This window comes from Rhinatrema bivittatum, chromosome 6, assembly GCF_901001135.1.
Source record: "Rhinatrema bivittatum chromosome 6, aRhiBiv1.1, whole genome shotgun sequence".
NCBI classification, from domain to species: domain Eukaryota; kingdom Metazoa; phylum Chordata; class Amphibia; order Gymnophiona; family Rhinatrematidae; genus Rhinatrema; species Rhinatrema bivittatum.
In genome coordinates, this window is record NC_042620.1 from 77,182,248 (window position 1) to 77,198,492 (window position 16,245).

At 45.4% G+C, this 16,245-nt stretch overlaps 1 protein-coding gene across 4 annotated transcripts in view; it reads left to right on the top strand.

Annotated features, from left to right (window-relative positions):
- The window catches only part of FMNL2 (formin like 2), a 425,422-nt gene that overhangs the window by 248,877 nt on the left and 160,300 nt on the right, over nt 1-16,245 (top strand). For all 4 annotated transcript variants that reach the window (XM_029605500.1, XM_029605502.1, XM_029605499.1 and 1 more), the window contains exons 3-4: nt 638-718; nt 13,827-13,903. In XM_029605500.1, coding sequence (XP_029461360.1) covers nt 638-718; nt 13,827-13,903 — 158 coding nt within the window. The remainder of the gene's footprint in view (nt 1-637; nt 719-13,826; nt 13,904-16,245) is intronic.

Sequence of the window (16,245 nt, forward strand, 5' to 3'; positions counted from 1 at the left end):
AAAAAACTAATAAAGATAAGTGCTCCATATATACACATTTTCTAAAACAGTACATTAGATTTGAGGCAAAATCTTTTTTCATTTTTTTTACAATCTCAAAAAGGTTGCATAATTGTTTTAAAATTTGGAAAAGCTGACCAAAGCTGATTTTTGGATAGGTTTCCTTTTATGTTTTTTTTTTTTTAATTGTATTTATTTTGAAAACAAATTTTGGTGCATTTCAGAGGCCCTGTATTATAATTTTCTCTCATTTTTGTACACTTGGGGATTTTTTTTTTTGTTTTTTTGCTGGATATGGCCTTAAATTTGCAAGAGATTTCTTCTTTATTCTTTTCAGTTGCTAATTATGTAAAATTTCCAGAAGTAGCAGGCATTCCTTATAAATTGTGGGTATAAACCTCAGCGGAAAATGCTTGCTCCTAGCTATATGTTTTGAGTGACAATTTGGCCTTCGCGTCCTAACCATATTTAAAATTATGGTCTATCCTGCCAGCAGTGAGATCAAGGCATATCTTACTCCACCATTGCAGAATCTTTACTAGATTTGTGTCGTAGCTGTAAGCTGTCGTGGTTCTCAGGCTAAAACATACTCTCGTGGTATTCTTCCTCACAGCACAATTATTGTGTTTCCTTACAGGAGAGGTTCCAAGTGAAGAACCCGCCACATACGTATATCCAGAAACTAAAGGGTTACCTCGATCCAGCAGTAACGCGGAAGGTAAGAAGATCCTGGTTTCATTTTTTTTTCCCCCTCACCTTTATTTTATTTTTTTTAATTGTTTTATTTTTTTTTTTACATATAATAGAGGTCGTGTTTTTGATCTGGAGAGCTCGTGCTTCCCTCTTCACTTTATAAGAATTTTCTGCCTGAACCTCCGGTTCTTTGCTAGGAGAAGAACAGGGGCAAGAATGCCATGAAGTAAAAGCTGGTGGTGTCGGCTGCTTGTAGCCCAGGGACCCTTCTCCGTTTTTTAGGCTTCTGCATAGAGGAATTCCATAGAGGAATGCAGAATACCCACATTCTCGGGTGACCCCTTCATTCTCAATAAGATAATTTCTGATTTGGCCAGATTCAGAATTAAGCGATTCTGTGACATCCATTTTCCTAAATAAATCTTTAGATATTCTATTGTAGCAGTAAGGGAACCTTTGATGAGTACAAAGAATTGTATGTTGTCTGCGTCAAGAAAGAAATTCAAACCCAGTCCTGCAAGCAATTTGCACAGTGGGATTAGACAGATATTATTAAACAGTATCACAGACCACGAAAAGCCCGGAGGTACTCCTGTATGGACGTCCTGCCCCTGGGATGAGCTATCCCCAATTTGAATCTGTTACAATCTATCTTGACTTCTGATCTTGATCTTCTGATCTTGACTTGCCTTTCATTTGTGACAAAGCCTAGGCATTTGCACGATAACCGCATTTCGGAGGGCGTGTTGAATTTGTTGTTGGGGGTACCCTTTGAGTAAAACTGGAGACCTCAAAGATGAAAAATGTCAAGCTTTGTAGATGTGTTGGCAAGTCTCAGATATGTGACCAGTGTGGGGGTTTTTGTCTAAGTTTCCAGGCTGTTAGACATGTGCTAGCCCTCCAGGCATTAGGTGCTCACCAAAGGAGATGATAAACACCTTATACAGGAACAAAGCCAGGGTAAATTGTTTCGAGGTTTTGCTTTTCTGATTCTAAGAATGAGTATAACCAAAGTTGTCTTACTGGCAAAGGCTAATGTGACTAGTATCTGGTTTCCTATTCAGCTTTATTTATGTAGTATGGTGCTTGTGGCAGGAGTCGGCAGTACTGTTAGAACATCTCTTAATTCTCCTTATCGTTTTCCCCAGTAGTTGTGTTTTTTTTTTTTTTTTATTACAAGTCACGCGTCTTCAAACTTTCCGTTCATTCTCTTCTCTGTTGTGGCAGGAGGTCCACTAGCATTTTGGGCCTCACCTTGGTGATGGCCTGCACAGCAAAGAAGAATGATGGTAAAAGTGTCTGACTTTATTTTTTTTTATTGCAAGTAAGATCTTCTCTTTTGTAGTATGGAGTTTTAAGACCTGTCATGCCTTCAGATTTGACATGTGTTGATCCCATGGTCAAGAGTGTTTCCGAAGCTGAACATTTATCTCAACATTTTGTCACGTGGTGACGTGGTTTTGGATGTCGTCCTCTCACTTTCTTGTGTAGTGAGACGTGGCCAAATAAGTTTTCAGCCTTTTTGCCTTTATCTTGGATAGTGAAGCAGATTTTCATCAGCCTGCGACAGAGAGCAAAAGCTACGTGAGACATTGCTGGCTTGACATCATCCTGAGAGCTCTTGCACAAAAGGATGTTGTTTGTTAATCTTATTCTGGCTACAGTTTGCCTGTTGGAAAGAATATCATTTTCCAGCTTGCAACACCGACGCAGTCGAGTTTAGCTGGAAGGGGTTCCTCTATGCAAAAATGCTTCTTTGCCCCAGACTTGACACTTATTTACATACCTTTCTGGTTTTTTTTCTTAAATCCATTTTTGTCTGGTAGATATGAAAAGCATAGAATAATAACTGGTGCTGTTTTCAGTCCTGGGAGATGTGGCGAAAGCGGTAATGAAGGGAACACTCTGAAGCTTTCGTTGGTTCTGCCAGCCCACTGGATAAAGATGGTGCTGGGTTCAAGGAATGAAAGATGTGCAGGATAGATTTAAAGCGTTGCTTTGGGTTATAGCTGACATGCATTTAGTCGCAAAACAAAAATGTTTTCCGAATGAGGTCTGGAGGAGGAGGGCCATGGATTTGGTGTAGAATGAAAAGGAATGTTTAACATTAAGTGTTCCATGTCCAGAAAAATCTAAAATGACTTGTATTCAGTCAGCCAGGATGTGCTCATATCCTGTGTTGCTGTTTTAGAGCAGACGAAGCCGATCGTGTTCCTGGCTCGTTTTCTCTTTGCTTTTTGTGCTCCCATACATTTGGGTTCGTTGGCTGCCTTCTGGTCAGGTCAACGGGCCGGCACATTCCTTTGTTCTCTGCACCAGTGGAGTGGCGGAGCTCGGCAGGCCCTGCTAAAGATGTACTCAGGGACATATGTTGCACATTATTTGCTCTCCTGGTTGACCTTCAGTATTAGGCCTGCATCCCTGCACTGGAACATCAACAGACCCTGTTTAAGCAACGCTGCCAGTCAGAGTTGCTTGTTTCTGTTGCTTCCTTTTGGTTTTATTCTTGGGTCACCTTTTCGTTATTCCTAATCACACGTTTTGTTTTTTTCTTATTTTCAGGGCAATAAAAGTTGGCCAACCCCTAGCATGGTTTCCCTCTTTCCCAAATGATAGATCGTAACAGATTCAAATTGGGGATAGCTCATCCCAGGGGCAGGACGTCCATACAGGAGTACCTCCGGGCTTTTCGTGGTCTGTGATACTGTTTAATAATATCTGTCTAATCCCACTGTGCAAATTGCTTGCAGGACTGGGTCTGAATTTCTTTCGTGACGCAGACAACATACAATTCTTTATACCCATCAAAGGTTCCCTTACTGCTACAATAGAATATCTAAAGATTTATTTAGGAAAATGGATGTCACAGAATCGCTTAATTCTGAATCTGGCCAAATCAGAAATTATCTTATTGAGAATGTGGGTATTCTGCATTCCTCTACCAGCAACTGTCAGAGATCTTGGGATCCTGGTAGAGTCCCAGCTCTCCCTGTCTGTGCATATTAACAATCTGATTCACACAGGCTATTATAAACTTCAGATGCCGAGGCATCTAAAACCATTTTTGGATGTGGCAGATTTTCGCTTGGTATTCAATCTTTGCTCCTATGGAGCATGGATTACTGTAATTCTGTGTTTTTGAGACTCCCTAAGGGCTGGATTCACAAATGCCACAAGGCATAGTGAATCCCGCGGTAACGGGGCGGGAGGGGGGCGAAGCTGGGGGTGGTCCTGCGCTAGCCGGCAGCAATCGTACCTCCGCGGTGCCGGCGAAACTGACAGCGATAAAGGTGCTTACCTTTCGCAGTCGGCGCAGTCTTCGCAGCGTCAGCCCCGGTGCCACCCCGACTCTTCCTCTTCCGGGGCTGACGCCGCCCCGACTCTGCTCCCATCCTGGTATTGCACGCGATAAGGGACTTTTCGCATGCGAAACATCCCTTATCGTGTGCGATCCGCTTAGTAAATGGACCCCCTTAATCTTCATTGCGGCCTCTGTACTGCTCCAAAATTCAGCCGCTAGGCTACTTGCTAGTGGTAGAGAATTTGATCATATTACTTCAGCTCTGATAGTGCTGCACTGGTTCCCTGTCCAAGCGCAGACTGAGTGCAAAGTTTTGACTTTAATGCACAAACTGATCAGCAATACAAATGCTCCCTGGTTAGGTGCAGCTTTGAGAGTATATGTTCCATCTTGATCTCTTTCCTCGCACACTAGGGAATTTTTAGAAATTCCTCCCATCAGACAGGCACACATTGGTGAGATAAGAGACCTTGCTTTCTCAGTGGCTGGTCCAGTCACTTGGAATAACATGCCCGAACATATGAGAATCCAGACAGAGACCCCCACATTAAAAAAAAAAAAAAATTCTTAAGAACGTGGTTGTTCCAGCTTGAATTTGGAAATGAAAATCTTTAGAAGTCCCAGAAACAGAGATAAAGAATGCAGCCCTTTGTTAAAATCGAGCATTGCTCCCCTGAGCCATTAGTCAGTTTTAAACTGGAAATGTTAAATGTTGAATTTTAATGTATGTTATCTGTAAACTTATGTATGTGGTCTATATTTGTATACCGCTATGATATTTGCATGAGTATGCGGTATAACAATAGATCTAAATAAATAAAATGTATTTCCCATTAGCATGGGAAATACTAATGGCATTAGCATCCCATTAGCATGGCAGTATTTCCCATTAGCATGGCAGTATTTCCCATTAGCATGGCATTCCCCTAAGTTCATTTTGAGGTTTCATCCTTTATAGCCCAATGTTTATATTATACCTCAGTATATTTCTATTGTACCAAATGTTCTTTGTTGCCTTTTTTGTTCATTATACCTCATGTTTTTGTACCCGCCTCACGGCGATTGTTCAGTTTATATGTAAACCGGTGCGATATGTATCATATACAGGAACATCGGTATATAAAAATTAAAAATAAATAAATAGATAAAATGGAATTTTTCTTAAGTCCACTCTTCAGTTGTTCATGAACACAGATGACTTCTCGGTTGGGTGTTTGTTTGATCTCTTAACTGCTGTGAGAGTACTGCTGAAAGCAGTAGATTAGTTGAGAGCTGTTTGATAGTGAGAAACATGCATTTTAATCTTTGTTTCTGGACGTTTTTAAAATCCATTCTTCTTGTCTGTCAGCAGCCTTTCACTGCTGCCTGTGGGGCTTCATAGTTATCACAAGCCGCCTTCATTCACAGGCTCGGGGTGATTCCTAACCTGTTGGAGCCCCTCTCCTTCTTCTGACAAGGTGATGGTCTGTAGCAGAGAAGCACAGACGATGGCTCTCTTTAGATCACCGTGTTCGTGTGCACTCGTGCCTCCCAGCAGTTATTGCCATGAAGTGGGGGCTGTTGATGTTGTCTCTGCAGCTCCTCAGACAGCTTGAGGATTAAAAATCTGGGTCCTGGATTTGAACCTGGATCCTCTGTGTAGTAGCATTGGTGCTGAGCTTGGGGGTTTTGTTTTTTTTTCACTTTACAGCTTGCTGGTACAAAAGATTTCCTGGCTTATAAAACATTTTTTTTATTGGGTTTAAAACAGGAAAGGGGGATTAAAAGTGTGATCTTATTTGGAGCTATGCTACATTTTCGCAGCAGTTAAAATGATCATAAGAATGACTGAGTGAATAACAGTCTTTGGATGAAACTTTCCAGTCTGAAGTAAAGGCTGCAAATGCCCCTTTGATGAATCCTTGGGAATGCATCATCTGTCACAGTGCTGCATTATTCAGAAAATTTCACTCACCAGTGTGAAGTACAAAGAAATATGTCTTCCCACTAAAAAACGTTTTTGGCAGTGCTCTGTTTAAATTTTTTCCTTTTCTAGTTGTATTTATGGTTTGAATTGAGATGCTGGAGTTAACTAGACACAAACCTTTCCTGTGTGGAATCGGATTCTGTTTCCCGCTCTTGTGTTTTCTCTCTCTGGCAAACTTTCATTTTCTCGTAAAGCGGAAAAGCCGCATTAAGATTGCTCTATATCTTTTAATGTCTACAGAGGTGAATCTTAAGACCCTCAAGCAGGCGTACATGTGTGCGCACTTGCCGGCGCGGGCACATGGACGCGGCAATTGTATAACCCGCTTGTGTGTTATAAAATTGGCTAATCATGCGTACACGTGTGCGCAATTTTATAAGGTAGGGGACTCCCGGCATGTGCTTGTGCGTGGCAGTACTTACGCAGTGTCCTCATTTTACAGACTCGGCCCGCCCACGACTTGCCCCGTTTTTAAGTTGTATGATTTGTGCGCGTAGTGGGAGATACGCAGGTACCCAAGCTAGTTTTAAAATCTGCGCGGCGCATGCTGCGCCGAGTCCTGCACATATCCCCCAGCTTCAGCATGTGTAGGGGTTTTAAAATCTACCAGATATTGACTAATGTACTGTGTTCTTTATGCATCTTCCCTTTTCGATGGTGGTGGGTGAGAGCGTTCTTCTCCTGAGAGCTGCAGAACTGTTTTGTGGTTCTTCTAACCCATGCTGGCAGCTTTGCTGTTCTAGGGGGAACAAATCTGAAAAGTGCCTGCATTGTTGCATAGTCTGTGCTTGCTTTTTCCCTTACTGACTTTACTTCCCCTTAGGAAACTGGTGCAGGCGGGGACTTTTCGCCCCAGCACAGATTTGCATCCGTTTTTCCTGTGGATTCTTTTTTTCCTTGCACAGTTTTAAGAACATAAGAAATTGCCATGCCGGGTCAGACCAAAGGTCCATCAAGCCCAGCATCCTGTTTCCAACAGAGGCCAAACCAGGCCACAAGAACCTGGTTTTGAAACTGCAGAGCCACGTGCGTTGTTGCCTCCCCCGTCCTAATCCCCGCCTCTGAGCCCGGGCATTTTTCCCAGTGGTAAATGTTACAGAATGGACAGTTTTCAAACCTGGGTAAGTGGCTTTTGAGAAATGTCCTCCTAAGAATGTGGACAGTTTACAGAGAGGATGCTCTGAGACTTGGTTCTCAATGTTTTGTTTCAAAATGAAACCGTAACGAGTACAACAAACTCCCCTCAAAAATCTCAAAAGTGACAATTAAAATTAAAATAAAAAAAAAATACCCACTTAGCTGCAAGAACCCCTGGACTTTGTAGCTAATTTTGAAAGGGAAACAGTGAGCTTGCTTTCTCTTTGAAAATCGCCCCCAGCTTTGCACCTGCGTTGTCTGCGGGCAGATTTCACTGTAAACCGATGTGTATGAAATCCGTGTGCGCTATTTAATGTGGCGAAGGGTAACCCCTTCCCCCCTGTTCTGAAAGTTCGTGCGTGATTTCCCCACATCGAGGTGAGCAATATTAAAAAAAAGTCTGTTCAGCTGTGCAAATCCTTTTATACACAGCTGGACTGCTATGAAAATTGTCCTCAAATGGTGGAAGTGATTTGGAAAAATAAATTGTTCTGGATTTCAAACTCATTCAACACACAGAGACTTTTGGCGTATTTACAATGATTTTTTGACTACCAGAAGCTGAAAACTGAGTATTAAAAAAATGTCTGAATCCCAGGTGTGGTGCTCTAAATAAGGGACTATCAAAAATGTTTAGCTTTGGAAAAAAAAAAAAAAGTTTTATTGTTACTGTTCTCCTAGGACAAGCAGGATGGTAGTCCTCACACATGGGTGACATCATCAGATGGAGCCCAGCACAGAAAATTTCTGTCAAAGTTTCTAGAACTTTGACTGGTACACTGAGCATGCCCAGCATGCCACTATCCACGCAGGGTCCCTCTTCAGTCTCTCTTTTTCCGTGAGGCTTTCGCATCGCTGCTGTTGAGCTTGCGGCTATTTTTGTGGAAAACTCTTTCTTCTCTTTTCTTTCTGGTTGCGCCGGGTCCCTCTGCTCCTGGGATTAGTGGCTAGACATCACCGTTAAATTTTTACGTTGTTCGCGGTCAATTACCAACAGGGCCGTTTCCTGGTATCCGCCGGCCATCGACTGCGCATCAGGTTCTTTTTCCCATGGCATCATTTGTTTTTTGCCGATGCCCCCAGTGCCCCCGGTCCATATCTAATATGGACCCCCACGAGGTCTGTATTTTGTGCATGGGGGCATCACACGACATCTGAGAATGCGCCTTCAGTGCCCAGATGACTCCGAAGGGCCCTCGCCTGCATCTTGACAAAATGGATAAACTTTTCAGTGCCAAAAAGTCAGAACCCTCAACATCTGCATCAGGGGAATCGATGCTTTGGGTATGTGAGTCGGCGACCCCTGATCCTGTGTTGTCTTCTCCATCGCCGAGTTCTATTTCTTTTTGTTCCATGTCTGGTTCTTCGCCCTCAGGTCTGGGGAAGGACCGGGCCGAGAATTGAGAGAAGTCAAGAAAATATCGCCATCGATTGCCATCTTCCCATGGCTCCAAGCTCGGGAAGGCATCGGCACCATCTGAGTTGCCCCTGAAGTGGCCCCAGTCTGAGAAGGCTCCACCCTCCATCGAGACTGAAGACACGAGGTGATCCCCACAGGTTTCGGTGGTGGGCACAGATCCCCTTCGGGACTCCGATGGGGATTCTGTTCCGCCTCCTCCTCAAGCTGTCCTCTCGTCGTCAGTCAAGGAGGAGTTGGAGCACTGTGTATGTTTGGCAGTCTGTCAAGCCCTACAAGGCATTGAACCACCGGTTCCTTCGGGGGCTCCATCGATGCTCGCTCCCTTGCTAGAGTTACTGGATTTACTGCTCGGTGCCTTGCTGACAAGTCTATCCCGGTACCCTGACCACCCTTGATGCTACACGGGGCACCAAAGCGGCCTCTACTGGAGGCTATTCCGGTGGCTGATTCCTCTGATGAGGAAGAACCGACGGGTTCGGTGCCAGTGGGCCCCCCAATTCCCTTGGTGCTTCCGGTGCCGGCACCCATATTTTTGGGGCTCCCGGTGCCTTTGGGATCTAGGCCTAGGGCCAGCATAGAGGCCTCACCTCTGGTGTCCCCGGCCACTTTGCGTGAGGAGGAAGCCCCCTATGACCTTTGGAAGGGGCAGGCATCCCCATCCTCTTCAGAAGACTCCAAGGACTTTCCCTCTGAGCCCTCACCTCCGGAGGAAAGGCGTAAGTCTCCACCAGAAGACCTGACATTTGCCAGTTTTGTGAGTGCTATTTCAGAGTTGGTGCCCTTCCAGCTTTTGACCGAACAGGACTCTAGGCACAAAATGCTGGAGATCCTGCAATTTGTGGGTGCCCCTAAGGAGGTGGTAGCAGTACCGGCCCAACATGTTCATCTGGTTATTGGAGCTCCCCATTTCGGTCCTCCCAGTGAACCGAAAGACCGATGCGGTTTACTTGATGCAACCTACCATGGGTTTTGAGCGCCACCATCATCCACATCAGACCATGGAGGTGGAATCTGCTCTCAAGAAACCTAAGAGGACATTGACCCATGCTTCAGCTCCTACAGGTCGCGATCACAGGACCCTGGATATGCCCTAGGTCAGAAAGTGTTTCAGTGGTCCATGCATGCAGACCGGATTGCATGTTACCAGTTGTATATGGGTCAGTACTCCAGGAACCTCTGGAAACAGGTTCAAGATCTGGTGGAACGCCTCCCACAACAGCTTCAGGATGATTCAGCAGGGATTGGAGTGTGACAAGCACGGGGTCCGATCTGCTTTTGATGTTTTTTGAAATGGTGGCGAGGGGGGCTGCTGCAGGCATAGACACCAACCGCATGGCCTAGCTTTGGGCCTTGGATCTCTGACCAGAAGTGCAGGAGCATATTGCAGACCTCCCTTGTACTGGTGAAAATATCTTCAGAGATAAGATCAAGGAAGCAGTGGCACAGCTGAAGAATTATCACAAAACCCTCCAGCATCTGTCGGCTAGCACCTCCAACTCTCAGTCCTTTGGCAAGAAGCTATTAAGACAGAGTTCAAGATTGACCTTTTACTGCCCTAGGAAATATTATCCTCCAGCGGGAAAAGCGAGATGGCAGCGTGCTACGCCTAGGGCACACATGCAACAACTGCGCGCCCCTCAGCCACAACCAACCCCACAGTAGAGGCTCGCCATGGGGTTTTGACTGGTTGATAGGGAGTTTAGGCCAGCAGCCTGTCCCTGCAACAAATGACCCTCCTGTTGGAGGCTGCCTGTAGTCCTTTGCACACTGCTGGCGGGCAATCATTTCGGACCAGTGGGTCCTATCCATCGTTTGTCGGGGGTACAGACTGAACTTCCGCAGGGTCCCCCCGAAATCCCCTCTGTGCCCTTCATGGGGGTTTTCAGCGAACCACAAATACTGTGAGTAGAGCTCTTTGCCTATATAATGGCTCAAGCTGTCAAACCCATATTGCTAAGTCAGCAAGGCACCGGGTACTACTACAGGTATTTTATGATTCCCAAGAAAACAGGAGGCCTCCATCCTATCCTGGACCTGAGGGCTTTGAATAGATTCCTTGCAAGGGAACGGTTCAAAATGGTTTCCCTGGGGGCCCTGATCCCTCTCCTATGGAAGGGGGACTGGCTTTGCTCCTTCGACTTAAAAGATGCCTACGCCCACTTTGCCATCTTTCCCAACATTGGAAGTACTTCTGATTCTTGGTAGGAGACGAACACTTCAGTATCTGTACTGCCCTTCGGCCTAGCGTCTGCACCCTGTGTTTTCACAAAGTGCCTAGCAATGGTGAGTGCTTACCTCAGAAAGCAGCGGGTGCAGGTCTTCCCCTACCTGGACAACTGGCTCACCCAGAGCAACAGCAGGCCCAGAGCCTTGCAGTCTCTTCAATCCTCCATTCGGATATTGGAGACAGTTGGGTTTCTGATCAACTCCTGAAATCCCAACTGGTTCCATCCCTATAGATGGATTTCATTGGGGCCAGGTTCGATACATACCGAGCCAGGGCGTTTTTGCTCCGGGACTGGGCGCTAACTCTGGTGTCCCTGGCGGGGGCAATCTCCCGGAGTCACTTGACCTCTGCACACAAGATTCTGTGCTTGCTGGGCCACATGGTGGCGACAGTCCATATTATACCCTTTGCTTGGCTGCACATGCGCATGGCACAATGGACATTATGGTTCCAGTAGCATTGGGTCACCCAGGACCTTCGGGTATGCATCGGCATCACACCGCCATTTCGGGAGGCCTTATCGTGGTAGGAGACACAATCCAATCTGGAATCAGGAATACTTTTTCAGGTTCCTTCCCCGCAGATCACCCTCACTACCGATGCCTCCCGCCTGGGCTGAGGAGCTCATGTTGATGATCTTCACACCCAGGATCGGTGGTCCACTCAGGAAGGGCGATGTCAGATAAACTTCCTGGAGCTCCATGCGATCCGGTACGCTCTGTGGACCTTCCAGGATCGCCACACTAACAAGGTAGTTTTGATTCAGACCAACAGCCAGGTGATGATGTCGTACCTGAACAAGCAGGGAGGCATGGGAGTCACGCCTTCTCTGTCAGTAGACAGTCCAGATCTGGTCCTGGGCACTGTCTCAGGGCATAATTCTTCATGCCATGTACTTGCCGGGAGCAGAGAATATGATGGCGGATGTTCTGAGTTGCTCATTTCGCCCTCCACAAATGGTCCCTCAAACAGGAGGAAGTGGATTGAATCTTCCACCTCTGGGGACCCCAGATCACGATCTCTTTGCTTCCCCTCCTATATGCATACCTACTGCTTCCACTAGTGTCAGAGACTTTCTTGAAGCTCCAACAGGATCGGGGAGCCATGATCCTAATTGTGCCGTATTGGCCATAGCATATCTGGTTCCATCTTCTGCAAGATCTCTCCTTTCAGGTGCCAATCAGCCTGGGGACCTCCTCAGACCTAATCAGGATCAGGGCAGGTTATGCCATCCCAACCTTTCACGACTTAAATGAAAGGTTCCTCTTCCACATCATCAGATGTAGCCCGGCATGGAAAACTTCTGTCAAAGTTTCTAGAACTTTGACTGGCACACTGAGCATGCCCAGCATGCCACGGTCCACGCGGGGTCCCTCTTCAGTCTCATAACATAAAATTCCCAAAAAATAACACAAACACCGAAGAAACCCAACTCCATGGGGTGGTGGGCGGGTTTCGTGAGGACTAACATTTATCCAGCCAGTAGTGAGCGACAAAAGTATGGAGAGAACTCCAGGTCACAGCCTTGCAGATCTCCCCCACGGACACCGCACGTAAGTGGGCAACCAATGCTGCCATAGCAGTTACATTTATTAAAATGTCTTAATCTTTCAACACAATGAAGACCTGAGCGATGAACAAAAATGCATAATCAATTTAGCAAATGGAGCTCTCATCAAGTGGGCCAAGACCACATTGAGGTCCCATAATACCACCATTGGCCTAATCAGAGGCTTGACCTGTAGTAGGCCTCGCATGAAGCATCCCACCAGCGGCTGTGTTGAGATGGGTGATCCATCCATGTCGAGGTGGTAGGCCCCAATAGTGCTGAGGTGGACCCTCACGAGGTGATATTCAGGCCAGTCTTGGAGAGATGTAACATGTAGTCCAGGAGTTTTGAGGTGGAACAGAACGGGTCCAATCCATGTCCCTCACATCAGACTGAGAACCTCTTCCACTTCTGAAAGGTCTAGGACCTTGTCCCTCACATCAGACTGAGAACCTCTTCCACTTCTGAAAGGTCTAGGACCTTACAGGTCTAGGACCTTTCAGAAGTGGAAGAGGTTCTCAGTCTGATGTGAGGGACATGGATTGGACCCGTTCTGTTCCACCTCAAAACTCCTGGACTACATGTTACATCTCTCCAAGACTGGCCTGAATATCACCTCGTGAGGGTCCACCTCAGCACTATTGGGGCCTACCACCTCGACATGGATGGATCACCCATCTCAACACAGCCGCTGGTGGGATGCTTCATGCGAGGCCTACTACAGGTCAAGCCTCTGATTAGGCCAATGGTGGTATTATGGGACCTCAATGTGGTCTTGGCCCACTTGATGAGAGCTCCATTTGAGCCCCTGCAGTGTTGTGACCTGAAGTATCTATCCTGGAAGGTTATCTTCCTGATTGCAGTCACCTCTGTATGCAGGGTCAGCTAACTTCAAGCTCTAGTGTTGTACTCACCTTATACAAACTTTTTTCATAAGGTGGTTCTGCGCAGGCATCCTAAGTTCTGTTTTTGCTAAATTGATTATGCATTTTTGTTCATCGCTCAGGTCTTCATTGTGTTGAAAGATTAAGACATTTTAATAAATGTAACTGCTATGGCAGCATTGGTTGCCCACTTACGTGCGGTGTCCGTGGGGGAGATCTGCAAGGCTGTGACCTGGAGTTCTCTCCATACTTTTGTCGCTCACTACTGGCTGGATAAATGTTAGTCCTCACGAAACCCGCCCACCACCCCATGGAGTTGGGTTTCTTCGGTGTTTGTGTTATTTTTTGGGAATTTTATGTTATGAGACTGAAGAGGGACCCCGCGTGGACAGTGGCATGCTGGGCATGCTCAGTGTGCCAGTCAAAGTTCTAGAAACTTTGACAGAAGTTTTCCATGCCGGGCTGCATCTGATGATGTCACCCATGTGTGAGGACCAACAACCTGCTGTCCTAGGAGAACACCTGTTACAGGTAAGCAACTCTGCTTTAATGCTGCTTAATTCATTTAAAGAGTTGATGAAACTATTGAGAAATCATCTGGTACTGTGTTAAGAAAGGCCTTCTTTTCTTTTTTTTTTTTTTAATACAGAAATTCAGACGACGGGTCCAAGAATCCACACAGGTTTTACGAGAACTGGAAATTTCTCTGAGAACAAATCACATTGGGTAAGAATTTATTTGGAAGGAAAAAAAAAGTTTTGAGTTGATGATTGGTTGTATTACTTGTATTTTATAATTGATGATGTAAATCTCCTGGAGCATGCCTTGTGGGGGGGGGGGTGGGTGGGTGTGGCAAAATCTGAATCTAACAAACACAGTAAATACTGTGCCGGGGGGGGAATGCTGGAGGGAGGAAAAGATATTATTTAAAAAGAAATGTAAAAACCCCATAAGCCTGGGGTGGCGAAGTGGGATAATTCTGAATATGTGCCCCAGCTACAGAAAAAGCTGCTTCCAGGTTCGTTCAGGGGTGTTAAGATTTTGCACTTTCAAGTCTGTGGAATATGGTTTCAGGGAACAAATATTAATGCACAAGAAAGATGCAAGAAAGTGAGAGAGCTGCTTGTTCCCTGTTAAGAAGTTATTTAAAATTATTTTACAACTGGCAAGCATCAGCGTCTTTATTTTGTCATGGTTAGCATTCAGGAACCTAAAGGACTAGAAACACTTTTGGAGGATGGAGTTCTCCGCATGCACCGCGCCTTACACCTGCTTTGAGTTGCTGCACCTCTGCTATCTTATCCTGGGCAAAGACTTCCAGTGGCACCAAAGCAGATGGTAGACAAATGTCTGTGTCTAACTGGGCAGCTGCAGGAGTGCTCCAGATTTGTTTATGACCACTGTCACAAAATGATTAGCTTTCGATTAGCCCTGACTGCTATTCAGAAATGAAAGCATTTGGTGTGTAAGATGGTTGATCTGTTCACAGAGGAGCTTCAGTTATCAAAGTTTGAGCCTCGGGGAAAGGTGCTTGATAAGCCAGGCCAAAATTCTGTACCAGCCTTTGCAGCCTTAGAGGATAACTTTCAAACAAATGGGAGTGATGGCATGTGTGTGTGTGTGTGTGTGTATATGGCCGCGTGTACGATATAAGTTTGATTTATAAACTGTGTATCTCCACCCTGCAACGCGCATGAATATAGGCTTACCTGCAAATACATGCAATGCGTTGAAAGGACGTATATCGATGCATTCAGTGCGCGCACATTCCCTGCCTATTTTATAATTATATACACTTATAATGTGCTTGCAAAAGAAAAGTAGAATTTACTAGCGCAAGTTGGCCAATTTTAAAACATGCACGTGTAAATGAAATCAGTCAGTTTACCAATTAGTCCAGCTGTTTGCCCGGTCCTTCTCCAGTTCGAGACCCTTCTAGTTCTTCAAACCCAGTCAGTACTACACAATAAACACATTTAATATAACTTACACCACATAATTAGCAGGTGTAAAAAATACACCAGTAAGCTGACAAACTTATGTGCATTAGGTGCCTTTTAAAATAGCAACATACATGCGTCCCATAATGCTCCCAGATCATTCTTTTTTTATGCACGTGTATTTTTGACTTTTATAAAATACAAAATAACGGAGTAGAAGCTACTTGCATGCGTACGTTCTGAGGCTCTGCCATGATATTCACGCTAAAGGCAGCCGCAGCAGTGTGCTAACTCCCGGAAGATTCAGTAGGGATCTCCTGGATACTGTTGAGACTCGTGTCACCAATAAATACAAGTACAAGTAACTTTGCTAGCAGAGAGATGCCTTCAAGGTCATCTTCCATAGTTCCCTGGGGAGATGAATTTCTTTTGCCTGTTATGATGCACGCAGTTTCCATTTCCTGTTGGAAACAGCAGGTTGAAAGATAAAGAATTTGACCACAGATGACCCTTAAAGCTTCAGGAAAGGGTTTGTCTTATGCTTAGGAAGAAAAGGTTAAGTGATAGATTCTCAAGCCTTGTTTCGACGTTGATCATTGTCCGCTGGGAAGGAATATTGCTGCTGTTGTGTGACCTGGCCTGTAATTCCTGTCCAGCATGTGCTCTGAATCTTGAGTATTTAGACCCAAGAACATTACTCATTTATAAAGTTAAAACCAGGCTGTAAAGGTTTTCCCTTTCTTTGGATCCATGTGTGTTGTAGCTGTAACCGTGTGGTTGGGGAGGAGAGGGAATGACTTGAAGAGGTTTTAGGGTTCTTTACATCCGTGCTCATCTTGGTGTTGAAGTTGGGTAAGGCTGACCAGTCCTGTCTGGGGCTTAGCTACTGATCAAACCTTGGAATGATTACAGAGAGCCCCAAAGCTGTGGTTCTAACGCTGGTCCCACGTAAGTTACACAGGAGATTATTTACATGCTCCTTGCACAAGCACGAATGAGTTGTACAGAGTTTTCCTTTATTTGTACTGAGCACCTGAGCTTTAAAATTCACAGTTCCCCCCCCTTACGTTTCTTCCTACACCTATAATATCGGGGTCTGCCTGAGCCACAGGTGGTCTGGAGGTGGCA